This window comes from Vicugna pacos, chromosome 7 (assembly GCF_048564905.1).
Source record: "Vicugna pacos chromosome 7, VicPac4, whole genome shotgun sequence".
In the NCBI taxonomy this organism is placed as follows: domain Eukaryota; kingdom Metazoa; phylum Chordata; class Mammalia; order Artiodactyla; family Camelidae; genus Vicugna; species Vicugna pacos.
The window spans coordinates 17,502,318-17,518,840 of NC_132993.1; the positions used below are offsets into that span (position 1 = coordinate 17,502,318).

The 16,523-nt window shown below is 37.8% G+C and overlaps 1 protein-coding gene across 1 annotated transcript in view; it reads right to left on the reverse strand.

Moving 5' to 3' along the window:
- Nucleotides 1-16,523, reverse strand: part of EXOC4 (exocyst complex component 4) — a 685,089-nt gene that overhangs the window by 629,146 nt on the left and 39,420 nt on the right. Inside the window, exon 4 of the mRNA XM_006216779.4 lies at nt 5,645-5,829. Within this exon, the coding sequence (XP_006216841.1) occupies nt 5,645-5,829 (185 nt within the window). The remainder of the gene's footprint in view (nt 1-5,644; nt 5,830-16,523) is intronic.

Sequence of the window (16,523 nt, forward strand, 5' to 3'; positions counted from 1 at the left end):
GTGCTGAGGATCCGAGTATGACTAAGATATGAGTAAAACCAAAACTTTGTGCATTTCCAAGTGTTGGAATCACTCACAGATAAACATGAAATCTCAACTGAAGTATAAGATATAAAAGTAACAGAAATACCATTTACAAGGAATTGAACTGACATACTTAGTTCCAGTAACTCTTCCTCCAGTACAAAGCTGTAATGTCCTCTGTGCCTAAGCTATCTTGAGAGCCTCCAACCCACTGATTTGCTGTAAGTCTGTCTAATGATAAAATCAATTCGATCACAAATGTATCCATTCATCTCTTATCTCTTTACTACTGTTGTCTTCTCACTTTTTTCTCCTCGGTATATTCTCTTTCACCTGCATTTTCCTCACAACTGGAAAACTAGCTCTACACACTTCCCTAGTCCTTAGATACACGTGCCCAAAGAGACAGAGGAGAATCCTGATGTCTACAATGCTGTTACTGAGTAATTAAGAAGTTCATTTCAATTGTAAATGATAGCAAAACTGATTTGATAAATGTCATAAGTATTTCCATAATGAAAGTGTAGGAGTTACTTCTAAGGCATTGATAAATGAAGGTGTCGACCAGCTGGAAATTCAGGTATATAGCTGGAATACTCCCTGCCAAGGCTATAAATGAGGCAATACAGTTGGTACTTTTGCGTGTGCACAGTGATATGTATATGTGAGATAATACACACTTCTGTAAAACATATGTACATATTCTCTTTAGATTAAAACCTACAATTATTTTCTCAGTTTTAACCTAAAATATATTTCAGTTAAATACAGGGTGATAAATGGCTTGCCATTTTAACTTTGAAAAACATAACCTGCTGACTATATTATCAAAGCCAGAAGGGTCCTCAAACTCCATCAATAAACTCTTAGAAAGTCAATTTACTGCAAAACTATTTTCATAGACTCATCTTCACTTTCTAAAATTTTCCCTGGGGCTTCAATTTTCTCCTTGGTGAACACTAACCCGAAGGCAAGTAACCTTAGAAATGACTTTTGGTTTTTCTCTTGTTCTTTTATGGAAGAATTTAGTCTTAAAAGTTCCAGAGACAGGAGGCACGCTCATTTAGTTACTACAGACACGAAGCCAACAGAAAGGTAGGTGCTATTACAGAATATCGCATGCCTCCGTTTCCATTTCAGAAGACAGAAAGCCTGTTCTTGTGATACATCAGAAATAAAGTTGAGAAGTACTAATTAATACCCTCAGAGGGTTTTGAATCTCTCAGAGGAAGTACGTTCAAAAACAAAAAATAAAATCAAAACCAGATTGTTCTTAAAAGGCAAGAAATAGTAAGTGTTGAAGAAAATGTGGAAAAAAGGGAACCCGCATACACTGTTAGGAGGAATGTAAACTGGTGCAGCCACTACCGAAAACACCAGAGGTTCCTCAAAAAATTAAAAATGCAATTACCATATGATCCAGCTAGTCTAGTTCTGGGTATTTACCTGAAGAATACAAAAACAATACTTCAAAAAGATATGCACCCTATGCTCATACCAGCATTATACACAACAGCCAACGTACGGGAACTGCCTCAGTGCCCACTGATGGATAGATGGATAAAGAAGATGGGGGGAGCGCACACAATGGAATACTACTCAGCCATCAAAAGCTGAAATTGTCCTCATTTGCAACAATGTGTACAGATCTTGAGGGTATTAGGGTAAGTGAAATGAGTAAAACAAAAAAAGGCAAATAACTATGATTTCACTCATATGTGGAATATAAAAACCAAACACAAAATAAATGAACAAACCAGAACAAGTTAGAGATACAGATAACAGAGTAGTGGTTACCAGAGGGAAGAGGGGTGGGGGAGGGCAAAACAGGTAAAGTGGGTCAACTGAATGGTGAATGGATGAAAACTAAATTTTTGGTGGTGAGCACACTGTAGCATATGCTGAAGTCAAAATATAATGCTGTACACATGAAACTTATATAATGCTATAAAGCCATGTTACCTCAATAAAAAAATTAAACTGTCTTTTCAAGTTTCTAATATGAATCCTCTGAAATGCTTCACTTTGAAAGAAATATTGATAGAAATCATTTTTCTTTCTAAATACCTATGATTACAAATTTTTATTTTAAATCCATTCAGAATCATCCATAGCTGAGTTTAAAAAAAAAACAGTTGATGCACATAAAATCCTTCCCAGTATAAGATACCCCCTGCAAAATTAGTAATTATATATTGTGATTGAGTGGTTTGCTATTTAATAACCACATGGTGGCAGACAGGAAAACAATAAAGCAAATGTAACCATAACAAAAATAACAATCCCTACTGCCATAACCTCTAGGACTTTCTGGCTATTAAACACCCATCCAACAAGTAAGGATCTACTTCTAAATGTGTCTGGTTTCAGTACTTCAAGCCATGAAGTTTTCTGGGTTTGTTTTAAAGAAGGCTTAGAAGTGCTAACAGCTTATTAAACATTTGCTTTTTAATTACAACTTATTTCTTTTCCTTCACTTAGTAATAAATATGTCCAACTATGTCCAAAATTCACAGCAGCAGTTCATTTGGCTGATTTTATTGTCAAACTAAAATGTGACAGAAGTGAATTGAACTTTAAGTTGTAAATCCACTAACGAATATATTCACCTCTATAACCCTGACAGCTGGCACAGGACCTATCAGAGAGTAAATGCTTGTAAAAGTTTGTTAAATTCAACTCAGTTGAGAAGTCTCTGTCAAAGACAATATGCCCTTAGTAAGAAAATTTAAGGGACTAATGAATCAGGAATGTCTGGCATATTAATTCTCTATAGTTCTGAAATCTGCCTGAACATACAGAAAAAATGAGTGACTCAGAGGGTATAAAAGTCAAAAATAGTCATGGTCTCAAATGATAAGCCAAGAGAAAAGATACATAATACAAAATAAAGTGAAGCTAAAATCTAAGCAAAGAGGGGAAAAAAGAAAGAAATGAAAGATAACAAAAAGAAAACAGACATACGTAAGAAGAAATTTAAAGACAAAATACTTCGGGAACAAATAATACAATGGGCTTAAGGACACCCTTTACACACCCAGAGAGAAAAATGGTCACCAAAACCCATGGGCCTGAAATTGTCTCCTCCATGAGCTGCAGTGTCAAATCAAGTATTAACGCAGGATGCACGCAAAAAGTGAAAGGATTAACTGCTTTTAAAACAACTTTGTATTGATTTTTATCTGCTTGTAAAAGCTATGTTCTTTTTTGAAAATATAAAGAAAATTAAAATAATCTACTAATACAATTACAGTATAATGCCTTCCAGAACATTTAACAGAAAAGAGTCTCCGTCCATCCATCCCTATACACACACACACCACACACGTATGTATACACACAAAAATGTACACATGCTCTTTTGTTCAACGTTCTTTGGCTCCTCCAAGAAAAGTAGGTTTCTCTATTTACACTGTTAAGTATCGCTTCTGTTTCTCTCTGTATTAGTTCTCTAGGGCTGCAGTAACAAAGTATGACACACTGGGTAGCTTAAACAGAGAAAATTGTTTTCTCATAGTTCTGGAGGCTAGACATCCAAGATCAAGATGTTGGCAGAGCTGGTTTCTTCTGAGGCCTCTCTCATCAGTTTGGAGATGGCTGTCTTATCACTGTGCCTTCAACATGGTCTTCCCTCCATGAAAGTGTGTACAAACGTCCTCTTCGCACATGGACACGTCATAGTGAATTCGGGCCTATGCTAATGACCTCATTTTGTCTTATTTACCTCTTGAAAGACCCTATCTCCAAATTTAGTTACAATTTAAGGGGACATAACTCAGCCCATAGTACTATCACTTTAGTGCCATTCTGTGCAATACCTAAAACCATTGGATTGAGACTATTCTCCATCTTTCACGTCTATTATCTTTCTTGCATGCTTTTTCCTTCTTCACAATGAGGAAAGTTTTCCCTCCATATCACTGATTAAATTCTAACATTTTAAACAAATATTTAATTTCCCTACTTTCTGTTTTTTTTCCTTTTCACATATTGTTCCTGTTTTAGTTAGTTCTTTTTACATCTCTCCAGATTCCATCCCTACAGCTTCCCATTAACGTTTCATAGAAGCTATATGCTTATAGCTGATCGCTGACACATGACCAAAATGCCAGTCATGTTCAGCAATAAGCACATATTTTGGTGGCTGGCTGATCCAGGCTAGGCAGCTCAGCTGATCTTGGCTCAATTCCATGGGTCTCCCATCCTTCTCCTGGGACCAGGGCCATCATGGCAACAGCAGAGGCATGAAAGGGCATGCTCACTGGCACAAGCACACTTCAAGCCCCTCATGTCCCATGCTAACAATCAGCAAAAGCAAGAGCCCAAAATTCAAAGAGAAGGAAATACACTTCTCCCACTCAAGTGGTAGAGAAAGGGTGATAATTTTTGAGCAATAATCTAATCTACTGCATCATCTTGCATCTTTTGAGGAATCTCGAGCTTAAATGTCCTAAATTTTCCTGTTTCACTGTATAAATTTTTTTTCAAATAAATGCTCTTCTTTGAGACCTCAATGTAATGCTCATTTTCCTTTATGCTTATTCTAAAGCATTATAAGGGAGTGGGGTTTTTTTGTTTCATATTTGCATGGGAAGAAATCCATTTAGATCTGCTATTTACCACCCGGCACTGTGGAAGGTACTTCCTTAGCACTGCGCCCATCCACCACTTCACTCTCCATTAAGACTCTACTCAGATCCAGTGCCGAAGTTAAGTCTCAGGTATGTAACCCTTAGTACCTGCCAGAAGGTTTCTAGTGCCAATCTGCAGAAGAGACAGAAACTTCTCTTTCTCTGTCAAGGTCTCTGAAGCATCACATACAAAGTTGGCAATTTTGTTTAAATAGGATAGGACTTAATGAACTTCATTCCCAACATGCACTGCTCCCAGTGCTCCTCTCACCCACAGCTCAATGGAAAAGTATGAACACGTGTATTTCAGCACACAGTGCTAAACTGCCCTCTGAAACACCTGACAGCTATTTTAAAGGAATGGTGGAAGGACACAGGACATGCTCAGCTATCTGACCCATGTTAATAACACCAATGTTCTACTGTCTTAAGATCTGGTCTTATTCACTACCAGGTCTACACTAACCTAATGAATTTCCTGAGTCCACCCAGGCCCATAAACAGACTATGCTACAACCAGCCCAGGGATAAAAGAAAAGTGTTCTCTCTGAACCTCTCCCAAACTATTTCAGAAAGATATTGTCTTAAGCTGAACACAACCCTAAGGAACAAAGGATGTTCTAACTTCAGTTTATACATCTGTATTTCTTAATTAGGCTGACTTCACTACCCAATTTAAGGATTTTTTTCTCTTCCTGAGATATACCAGAGTCTCTCTGATCTAGTCTATTAAAGGCCCACAGCAAACATTTCTTATGTATCTTTACATAAAAGGACCACAAGAAATGTGCAGTGCAGGAATGAACAAACTTTGAATGTCAGCCTTTCAGACGTGGAGTATTTGCTAACATAAAACCATCTTACATTTTCAGAGACAGCATGTTAAGAAGAGAAGTAAAATAAACTACAACAATATTCTGGACAAAATAATATTTAGTAGAATTTTACACTGCCATGAGACACTGTAGCAGAGAGCCTCTTTAACCAACCTCATCCTCCCTTTTTCCTTGTTCTGCTGCACAACTCGGCTAGTGGATTTGATGTACAGGTGCCGGTGCAGCTCGTCTATGAGAACTAAGTGCAGATTCATCTTCTTGCTGTGAAGTTCCAACCTAAGGTCACTCAGTCCTTCCACCTGGAGCAGAGGCCCCTCCAAAGACTCGACTGCTGACACCTGAGAAGGGAGGGAAACACAATTAAGACAACTAAATAATCTCGCAATATTACAAATATGAAAGACCATCTTTTAAAAGATACTCTTGAAAGAGTTTGAGAACCTTATCAGCATACATCAGACACTGTCGAGTATAACGCAGATGGACCCAGTTCAGCTCTGGAAGGGTTGATCTTGATCAAGATAAACATGAAGGTACCTACAGCACCTCAAGCAAAGCTGTATCTACTGTTTACTCCCACTCACACAGCCTATCAACAGACACAAGTAAAATGATCCCCAAATAAATGATTGTAATATTCATATGCTCACAAGAAGTCCCCGTACTAATGATTTAAACTTTCAGTCACATTTAGCCTTTTAAGACTAAGACTAAATAAAAACACAGTATGTAAATTTTTTAATAATTCTCATGGTGATCAAGAGTCAGAGCTTGATCAACCTTTGTCTACACGGGTGTCTGCACCGTCTCTCTTGCTCTCTCATGCTCACATACACACGGAGGTAAATACATTTTTACACGAATGCTACAAGCAGACAGTAGCAGTCATCACCTCTCCTTGGACTGATCCAGTTTGATAGACGAAATGGGTCTTGAATGGTGAACAGAAGATAAAGTATGGGGAGGGAGACTCTCTTGGGAGATTAAGACAAAAAGGACTGGATGAATAAAAATGGTGTAGGAATGAATGCCTACAACAGAGGGAGAAGATGAGGGACTCAGGGAACCTGGAATAACTCACTTTGAACCAAAGTGATGACTGCGAAGGGAAAAAAGAGATAGTATGTATTATATAATCCCATTTATCCACGCATATAGAATTCTGTCTTTCTATATGTAAAGACCCTACATATTTTTTACAGAGAAAAACAAAGTGAAGGGTACACTCTAGGTACTATTCCTTGGGAGAAAAAAGGAAGAAGTGCAAAGACTGTACTACTAATACTAATAATAGCAATAGCAGTAGAAGCAGTAGCAGCAGTAATAGTAATAGTAGTAGTGACAACAACAGTAATGACGGAGAAGAGACGACTATCAGCTGAACTCAGGGGAAAGAGCTCCACCCAGCTCCGTGAAGGGATTCATGTGCTGTGACTATTCCCGCATTGGTCATACATCTAAATACTCCTCATCTGTACAGATAAAGGCAATAATGACACTACTTTAGAGTAAATGTAATTAGAGACCAAAAAAATGCTCATAAAAAACAAAGCACTTCTACAAAAGCAACAGGAGAAAAAGATAGTAAAAGCCATGAAAAGTATCAGTGATCAAAAATGCTGATCACAGATCTCCCCCGGCACAGGCAGTCACTCACAGTGTGCAGACAGCGAATACAGCAAGCTTTGCAGCTGCCAAATACAAGCCAGCCTGAGATCGGGAGGGCAATGCAGTGGCTTAGCCACAAACACACCACTTGTTTTGTGATGTGCTATAACCAAATGTCAGTAGCAAATAAGTTTCCTTAAGTTACCCAAGAAAGCATCTAGGAATGAAAGAGTGACAAGCCCTGGGCCAGCGCTGCCCTCTGAAGCCTGCCGGTTCATTTTCACACTGGTTTGCAACTGCCCCTGCTCTCAGAGCCCCTGGGCCTGGTGCAAGCTGCGGGCAATTCCAAATGGAAAGGCAGCCTCGCCAAATGACCAAAGTGTCCCCAAGGAGGAAAAACAACAACAAATTCATTTACACTTATGCTCTAAAATGGATTTTAACTTGGGTCTCTAGCAGAGAAAAGAGGATGCATTAACCTTTAGTGACATCAAGATCCAGAAAATGAAAAATAATTTGGTAAACCACTGGCCCATCATGTAGCCTTATCCCTCAAGGTAATTAAATCCAGCTGAGATACTTAAGCTTAAAAACCACCCACTGCACATCCACTCTCTGTTCATAGGAATTTGCATGGAGATTTTTAACCCAAACAGCTCACATTCCAAGTATAAAACTCTACGACAATGTTTGCTTTCAAAGCTGCTAAAATTTTTCTTAAATATAGCTAAAGCAGTTAGCACAGTGCCTGGTACATACTAGGTGCACACTCAAATTATTTTTAACAGAACCTACTTATTAGATGGATAGAGAATCCTTAGAGGCTGTTTCCAACAGGTTTTGATGCGGGATTTTCAGTAAAGTACTGCTTCCATCACAGAATCATTATTAACCACTTAGATGACCATGATTTCTGAATACTTGTCTTGATCCAAAATACAAGTACAATTACCATGTTTACAATCAAGAGTTGTCTTAGAACTTCAAGGATTTGAAACCTTACCACAAATAGGATAGAGAATAGTCTCTTATTTCAGTTTGAAAATACAGGGCTTTATTTCTTGGCTTTCACAAATTAGAAGTCTACTTATAAAGATCGAATTATGGGAACTAAGCAAGGTCATTGTCCTCCCTTACTCTACTAAGTGGTACTCAAACCAATTTGAAGAAAATAGTTGTCATGCTGTATTTGACCTCCAGAGCATCAGTTTAGAAACCTGATAACTTACCTTATGTGGTTTAAGTAGCTTATACCATAAAGCTTACCCAGAAAGAAAACTTGGTGAGGCAGCAGTCAACCCAACCACCACTGATTAATTCTGTTGTATTGGAGGGTATGGTTTCTAGGCATTTCGTGATATTTAACCTTTACTAGAAATCAGTAAATATCCATTTACATTTAGAAATGTTCATAATTACTGATAAAAATGCAACTGAAGGGTTTGTTTTTAATGTATGGGAAGTGGTCACTTAATAAATTATGTTACTGTTTTCCAAATTTAATGACTACAGAGCACTTTTTAAATAACAATGATGAAACATCAACAGGAATTCAAGAGATGCAGCTGGATTAAAGTAGACAGCAACAGGTTGGTTCTTCGAGAAATAATACAACAAATGTGATATACAACACTGGAAAATGTCACAAATATATATTAAACTTACAGTACAAGACATAGGAGATGAAAGATCAGACAACACACAATGAAATAGTTCACTGGTAAATGCTGTCTACAGATCTACTCCCAGATCTAATACCATGAATTCATGTGCCAAATCACCTCTACCATGACCTCCTAGAATTCTCAGGTATCCCACATCATCTCTTAAAGGTAGACTGCTGCATAATGAGCCAACTGGATGTATCTGGAAGTTTTCTTACACGTATTTTCAAAAATAAATGGGTGGGGGGGCGTGGGGAATAGGTACTACCAATAGTGATTTTTTTTTTCACAGAACACCTATTATTAATTTAACAGAACGTTAATGTTCTCACCAGAGTTAGAAACGGCTCATATAGGTAAGAAAAATCTGTTTTGGCATTGAAAACTATTTCTTTTAGGATTATGAAAATAAGCAAACATCCACAAAATGTTTTAACACATGATATTGAACATATATTTCACTATTAGAAACCTACCCATTTTAAAAAAACAAAAGTTCTGAAAAATATTTCCAAACCCAAAAAATTAGGTTAAAGGTACAGTTAAAATGTACATAATCAAGAATTGTCTGGTATTTCAAAAAATTTTGCCTTCAGTTGAGATGAGTCTACAACAAAGGAAATCTTTCTCATTAGCAACTACAGTGCCCTTAAATTTTCTTTCCCAAATTTCTATTTCTCATCTGCATTTTAGTTTAAATTAGGAAATAATTATTTCATAGTTAACTGTCTTCTGCCAGTCTTACTCAAGCTGATAAGATAAAAAGATGTAGTCTTGTGCTTTAATATGCACCAATGGAAATGTTTTAGAGGAACACCAAAGTTAGCCATTCTCAACAACTGATTCATTGAAGAAATGCTGGGAAAGAAACTACTGACTTTTATCTTTTTTTTTTTTTAAATACTGAGGGAGGTGGCATACACGAAGATAAATGAAAACAGTAACTGTCTCTAAACAGAACTAAGGTTTAAGCCAAAAAAAGAAGAAAAACTTAAGTATAAAAAAAAACCCAACCCCAAAACTAAATCATCTGCTAGCTAATAAAAATGCTTATGTTGGCAACAACATTCCCTAAAGAAAGCAAACGTATTGCCAGTATTGAGTCCAAAACAAATACTTCCAGACTCTGATAATTACTTGGTTCCAAAATGTTCTATCACTTTTAATAGCTCAGTAGGTCTCCCTTAAGGAAGTATTTTTTTTTAGTAAGACAACGTAACTTTTCTGAAAATGCTACTTTGGCCCAATTTACAGATGCAGTAGAAAGATACGCAATTAGGTTACTTCAGAGAACTGATACCTTCTCTTCCCATATACATATAACAAGACACAAATTTTTTGAACAGTCTCAACTAAGAATCTCTGGGTATGAACAACAAAAGAAACATGCCTCGTAACCCAAGATTTATTTATTACCCAGGTCACCAGGCCCCTAAACCATGGGAAGACAAACTCTGATGTCCTCTGGCTCTACTCCTCAGATATCCCTCCACCTATGATTCTCCACATTTAGGCAGATACAGGAAAATGGGTCGTGAAGTATGGCCATGTCCCAGGTCCCAGGCAAGACCCTGGGATGCGTCCCATCAAGTGAGGGTCCTTGGCTTCACACAGGAAAGAATTCAAGAGTGAGCCACAGTTGAATAAAAGTAGATTTATTCAGAGAGACGCACACTCCAAAGACCAAGTGTAGGCCATTTCAGAAGGCCAGAGAGGCCATGAGGCATGGGGGTGGATGTCTAGTTTACAGTAAAATTAGATACACACTCATGGTCCATCTCAGAAGGCAGAGAGACCACAAGGTGTAGAGGTTCCTAATTTTTATGAGCTCAGTTATTTCATATGCTAACAAGTAGGAGGATTATTCCAACTACTTTGGGAAGGGGCAGGAATTTCCAGGAATTGGGCCACCGCCCACTTTTTGACCTTTTATGGTTGGCCTGGGAACTGTCATGAAAACTGTAGGAGTGCCATTTACCATGCTAATTGTATTACAATGAGCATATAATGAAGCTCAAGGTCTACTGGAAGTCAACTCTCCCGCCATCTTGGGCCTGAAGGCCTACTGGGAGTTGAATTTCCCACTATCTTGGTGCTGCTGTCATTCCCTTAATGGCTGTACCCTGCCCCTTACTTTCTGTTTCAAGGAGTCCCAGATGGGCCTAAGAAGTCTTGCTCTGAATGCAATATCATTCATACCCATCTCAACACATGCAGGGAAGATGATTATCACCAAGAATCCCAAGTCACTCACCTACCAAACATTTCCATTTAGCTATTACATATTTCCCAAAGCAGAGGTTTTATTTTTTAATCAGACAGAAACTGGTAAAATAAACCAAATGCAGATAAAAAAAGAATTTCATGTATAAGTTTGAAATTTGAACCATATGAAACTGTTTTCATTTGTCAGAAATGATCGAAATACTGGCTGTTTCATATGGTTCAATCTAGCAGGTTTTAGGAGCAGGTCTGAAAGGTTTGATGCATCTAGGACATCACAGTGCTGTTTGCACAATGTCATGCCTTTATAGAGCCCTATGTATTAACTGCAAAGAAAAACTAGCAACAATTTTCCTTGCAGAATATAGTATCAAATTATAAGTAGGCGATATCAAACCACTAGCATGTGACTTCAAAGGATTTTGTTCACAAAAATCCCAACTGTTAAAAATAAACTTGATAATATAAGTTATAAACTTTCTTAGGTATAAACATCATCTGCTCACCTGTGTTTATAGCATGACATCAGCCACCAATCACACGGGATCTAGCAAGTAGAAGATGGCTTAGACTGCTCTACACGCAAAAGTGGTTGGTCAGTGGGGAGAAAAAGAGTATGGGACACACAAGGGAGAATAAAGGGAATCTGTTCAAGGCTCAGGACTATCGTGGAGGTTTGGGGGAGTCTTAGGGGATCTAGAGGAAAAACAGTCCCTGATCCCAGCTTCTCTGGAGAAGACAGAGATTTCCAGCTCCCTAAGGTTCAGCCTCACCTCTGACCCAAGGCCTCAGGCTACTGACCGTTTGGTACATGAGGCAAACTTCCCAAGAAAGCTGCATCCCAGGGCAAGGCCGAGTGCCTAAAGCAAAAACGCTCCCCCACCCCCACCCCCACCCCCTCTGCTTGTGGCCAATTCACGGTGATCAAATCAGGCCATCGAAAAAGGCCCATTCTTTTTTTTTTTTACATTTTTTATTGATTCATAATCATTTTACAGTGTTGTGTCAAATTCCAGTGTTCAGCACAATTTTTCAGTCATTCATGGACATATACACACTCATTGTCACATTTTTTTCTCTGGGATTTATCATAATATTTTGTGTATATTTCCCTGTGCTATACAGTGTAATCTTGTTTATCTATTCTACAATTTTGAAATCCCAGTCTATGCCTTCCCACCCTCTACCCCCCACCCCGGTAACCACAAGTCTGTATTCTCTGTCCATGAGTCTATTTCTGTCCTGTATTTATGCTTTGTTTTTGTTTGTTTGTTTGCTTTTGTTTTTTAGATTCCACATATGAGCGATCTCATATGGTATTTTTCTTTCTCTTTCTGGCTTACTTCACTTAGAATGACATTCTCCGGGAGCATCCATGTTGCTGCAAATGGCAATATGTTGTCGGTTTTTATGGCTGAGTAGTATTCCATTGTATACATATACCACATCTTCTTTATCCAGTCACCTGTTGATGGACATTTAGGTTGTTTCCATGTTTTGGCTATTGTAAATAGTGCTGCTATGAACATTGGGGTGCAGGTGTCATCCTGAAGTAGATTTCCTTCTGGATACAAGCCCAGGAGTGGGATTCCTGGGTCATACGGTAAGTCTATTCCTAGTCTTTTGAGGAATCTCCACACTGTTTTCCATAGTGGCTGCACCAAACTGCATTCCCACCAGCAGTGTAGGAGGGTTCCCCTTTCTCCACAGCCTCTCCAGCATTTGTCATTTGTGGATTTTTGAATGACGGCCATTCTGACTGGTGTGAGGTGATACCTCATTGTAGTTTTGATTTGCATTTCTCTGATAATTAGTGATATTGAACATTTTTTCATGTGCTTTTTGATCATTTGTATGTCTTCCTTGGAGAGTTGCTTGTTTAGGTCTTCTGCCCATTTTTGGATTGGGTTGTTTATTTTTTTCTTATTGAGTCGTATGAGCTGCTTATATATTTTGGAGATCAAGCCTTTGTCGGTTTCACTTGCAAAAATTTTCTCCCATTCCGTAGGTTTTCTTTTTGTTTTATTTCTGGTTTCCTTTGCTCTGTAGAAGCTTGTAAGTTTCATTAGGTCCCATTTGTTTATTCTTGCTTTTATTTCTTCTAGGAGAAAATTTTTGAAATGTATGTCAGATAATGTTTTGCCTATGTCTTCCTCTAGGAGGTTTATTGTATCTTGTCTTATGTTTAAGTCTTTAATCCATTTTGAGTTGATTTTTGTATATGGTATAAGGGTGTGTTCTAGCTTCATTGTTTTACATGCTGCTGTCCAGTTTTCCCAACACCGAAAAAGGCCCATTCTTCAACTCAGTTCACTAACATAATATTGATCAGACCCATTCAGGTGCCCCTTTTCCCTCAGGAAACCCGAGACCTATAACGCAGACTCAGCAGGCTCTTCTCCACTAAAAACAGGATGTCTACCTCCAACCTCCCTTCATGACTGCTGGGGTTACTGCATGTTTTAATTTAATAAACCTTCATCAGCTCAAATGAAGGGTTGTTATTAGTTGAGCTAACAGCCAAATGATAATACTCTAGAGAGGTATCAGCACACGTTGGCGCATTAACCAAGAGAGGAGAAGGGCTGGGGTCAAGCCTGTGTCAATGTAAATGAGGCAATATTAGGTACTAAAGGCTTAATGCAATAGACTGCCTGGGAGATAATGGAGTTTACAGGATAAAGCAAATGAGATGAAGTTATTGATAAGTGAAGGAAGGGAGGGGTCCTGGAAAATAAAGTGCTGTCAAAGAAAACGTCTTTTACTTGTGAATTTCTAAGTATCTTCAAATCTATCTTAGAAAACAAAGCTCAAAAGAAATCTACTGTGACTTCTACCTTGATGGAAGACCTCATCCTACAACTGCTGTGAAACAGACCTGTTCTAAACGCATACCATTCTATTAAATCATTCTTAAGCTTTCTTTGGGGTTTCCCCTTATTTTCAATTTTTCGTAAACATCAGTGCATTCTAGCAAATATAATTCCCATATTTAAAGCAACAGTCTTTTCTTTTTTCCTTTTGTGAAGTATGGGCAACCAGGTCTTCTAAGATATTCCATCAGCCCAAGCCTCACAGAATAAAAGTATCTGCAAAATGAATTTTAAGAGCTATCTATTTTTAGGGACCTTTAAATGTTGTCAAAACTGAAGTCCCATCCTAATTTTACATATTTTTTTTTAAAAAAGGTGAGACCCAGAAATGTATTTTTTTCTTAACCTTTTTGTAAATTTCCCAATTACAAAAGTAATAATACATGCTCAATCAAGAAACTTGAAAAACACAGAAAATCACATAGGAAAAAAAAATCCCTATTTTTACTAATTAGATAAAATACATTTTAATCTGACTCCTTCCAATCATTTTTCCACACACAATTTTTACAAAAATATTGTTACTTTTAAATATGCTTTTTCCATTTGGAAATATAATGGGAACATCCGCCCATCACTAAACATATGACTAAGTGTTTTCATATGAGTCCATAATATGAATATTGCACAAATTTCTTAAACCAACTCCCTATACTGAGGTAATTGCTAATTTTTAACTTCCATAAATCTGACTGTGATAATTACCCTTGTATACATATTTTTGAACACTTCACACTTAAAATTCTTAATTCTTTCCTTAATGTGTAACAGCCAAGAAGTAGAATTCCAAGACCAAAGTTACGCAGATATTTAGGGCTTCTGATGCTTAATGCCAAATTAAGAGCCTTATTTTGTTCTAAATGGACTTCTAAAAGGTCTGTTCACAATGACTTTCCTGATAAAATTAAACTATACCTAATACCTTAGGAGAAAGATAAGAATTGTGATTGCTTATAGGAAAGCTCACAAATAAATCCTTCTTTGTTCCTAAATCTTATGATCCCTTAATTCCCAGTTCCCATCAGTACTCCATAAAGAGGGCATTAAAACCTAGGTTTCTCCTCTAAAACACAAGAGATCACTAGGTGTGATATTCTTAGTTTACAAGTGTCCCCAAATCACTTACCTTTACCATCTTATATGTTATTTGGGGACAAGAAAGTTATACAACACTCTCCTCCTAAGAGATGGGAAAGGAGGTCTCTGAGAATCACTGCAGGTTCGCAGTTAAATCAAGACAATTTCACCCACATTCTGCAAGAGCCCCAAATCCACTAGAAATACTCAGGACTTCTACGCTCTTTACTAACATGAACTATGAAAATCCTACAAAAGAACACGAGAGGAATATGGCTTTTCATTTTAAAAGCTAGGCAACCACAAGTAATTAGTACTGGGATGAATTATCACAGAAAACAGACCTCTTTAGCACATGTCTCCTATTTTGTCAAAGCCAAACAGAAACTATGGATCAGCACCCTCAGACCACCATGAGGGCCTCCCAGCAACAACAGGCATTGTCATCTGCTGCAGTTTACACCTAGATAGGGTCCCCACCTCGCTGCAGACTGACCAATCAAAATCCTGTTCAAACAAGTCCGTATGCTGCAGCCAAACACATGATGGATGATGTCAGGAAATGACTTGTGTATTATTCTTGACTAAGATCATTTCTCCTACAGACTCAAGTGTGTAAATGTAGGTGCTTGTGCACACACAGTCCATCTGAACTGAAACCTGTAGGCATTAGTGACGGTAGCACTAGGAGAGAAATGCTGCTCAAGGAAACAAGCCCCAGACCACCGCTGTTTCCTTCCACCTGGTGCCATGTGACAGGGATGAACCAACGCCGCTGTCCACCTGCATATTGCCTTCTGTTTCACAAAGCACTTCCCCCATCCAAAATTTCATTTTTATTCTCACAACCATCCTATCATGTAGACAGAGTAAGTATCCATATAGCCACTCTATAGAAAAGGATACTGAAAAAAAGAGAAAGTGATGCATTTGCCTAAACTCACAGAACTGGTGAGTAGGTGGGTCAGGATTAGAAGTAAGAACGTCTGGCTTTTCAACCCATTTTGTTTGCGCTGGACGATGCTGTACCTAGTCATCACTTATCAAGAAATAAATCCATGCCTCAATTTCAATCCATTACATCTCAGCAGTAAGTCAAATAAAAACACAGTGAAGACGCAGAAATCAGAGCACCAAGACTGAGGGCGCTGAAGAGTTCCAAGTCAGCCCAAACCCCGAGAACATCTAATTTAACCATTAAACAAAACTCATATTGATCAAATAGTCAGGCTATAAAATCAGAATAAGAGCCAGATACTCACCAGCTCTATCCAAAACCTGCAATAGATGACAGCAACAAAGCAACTTTAGTCAAACTACAAGATTTCTACATAAATGTGACTATCGCCATGTAACAATATTTGGTTTCCAACCGCTACTTAAGAGCTGGTGTTAAATGAAGCCAAGGAAAAAAATATAAAAAATCATATTTATTTCCTTTATACTGTAATGCTCCTTTTCATGGATACCGTCTATTTATGACATGATACTAGTTTTCCATTTACAATAGTAATATAAAATTTACCTTTTTATGTTTATATATATATATATATATATATATATATATAAAAATAAATAAATGAAACC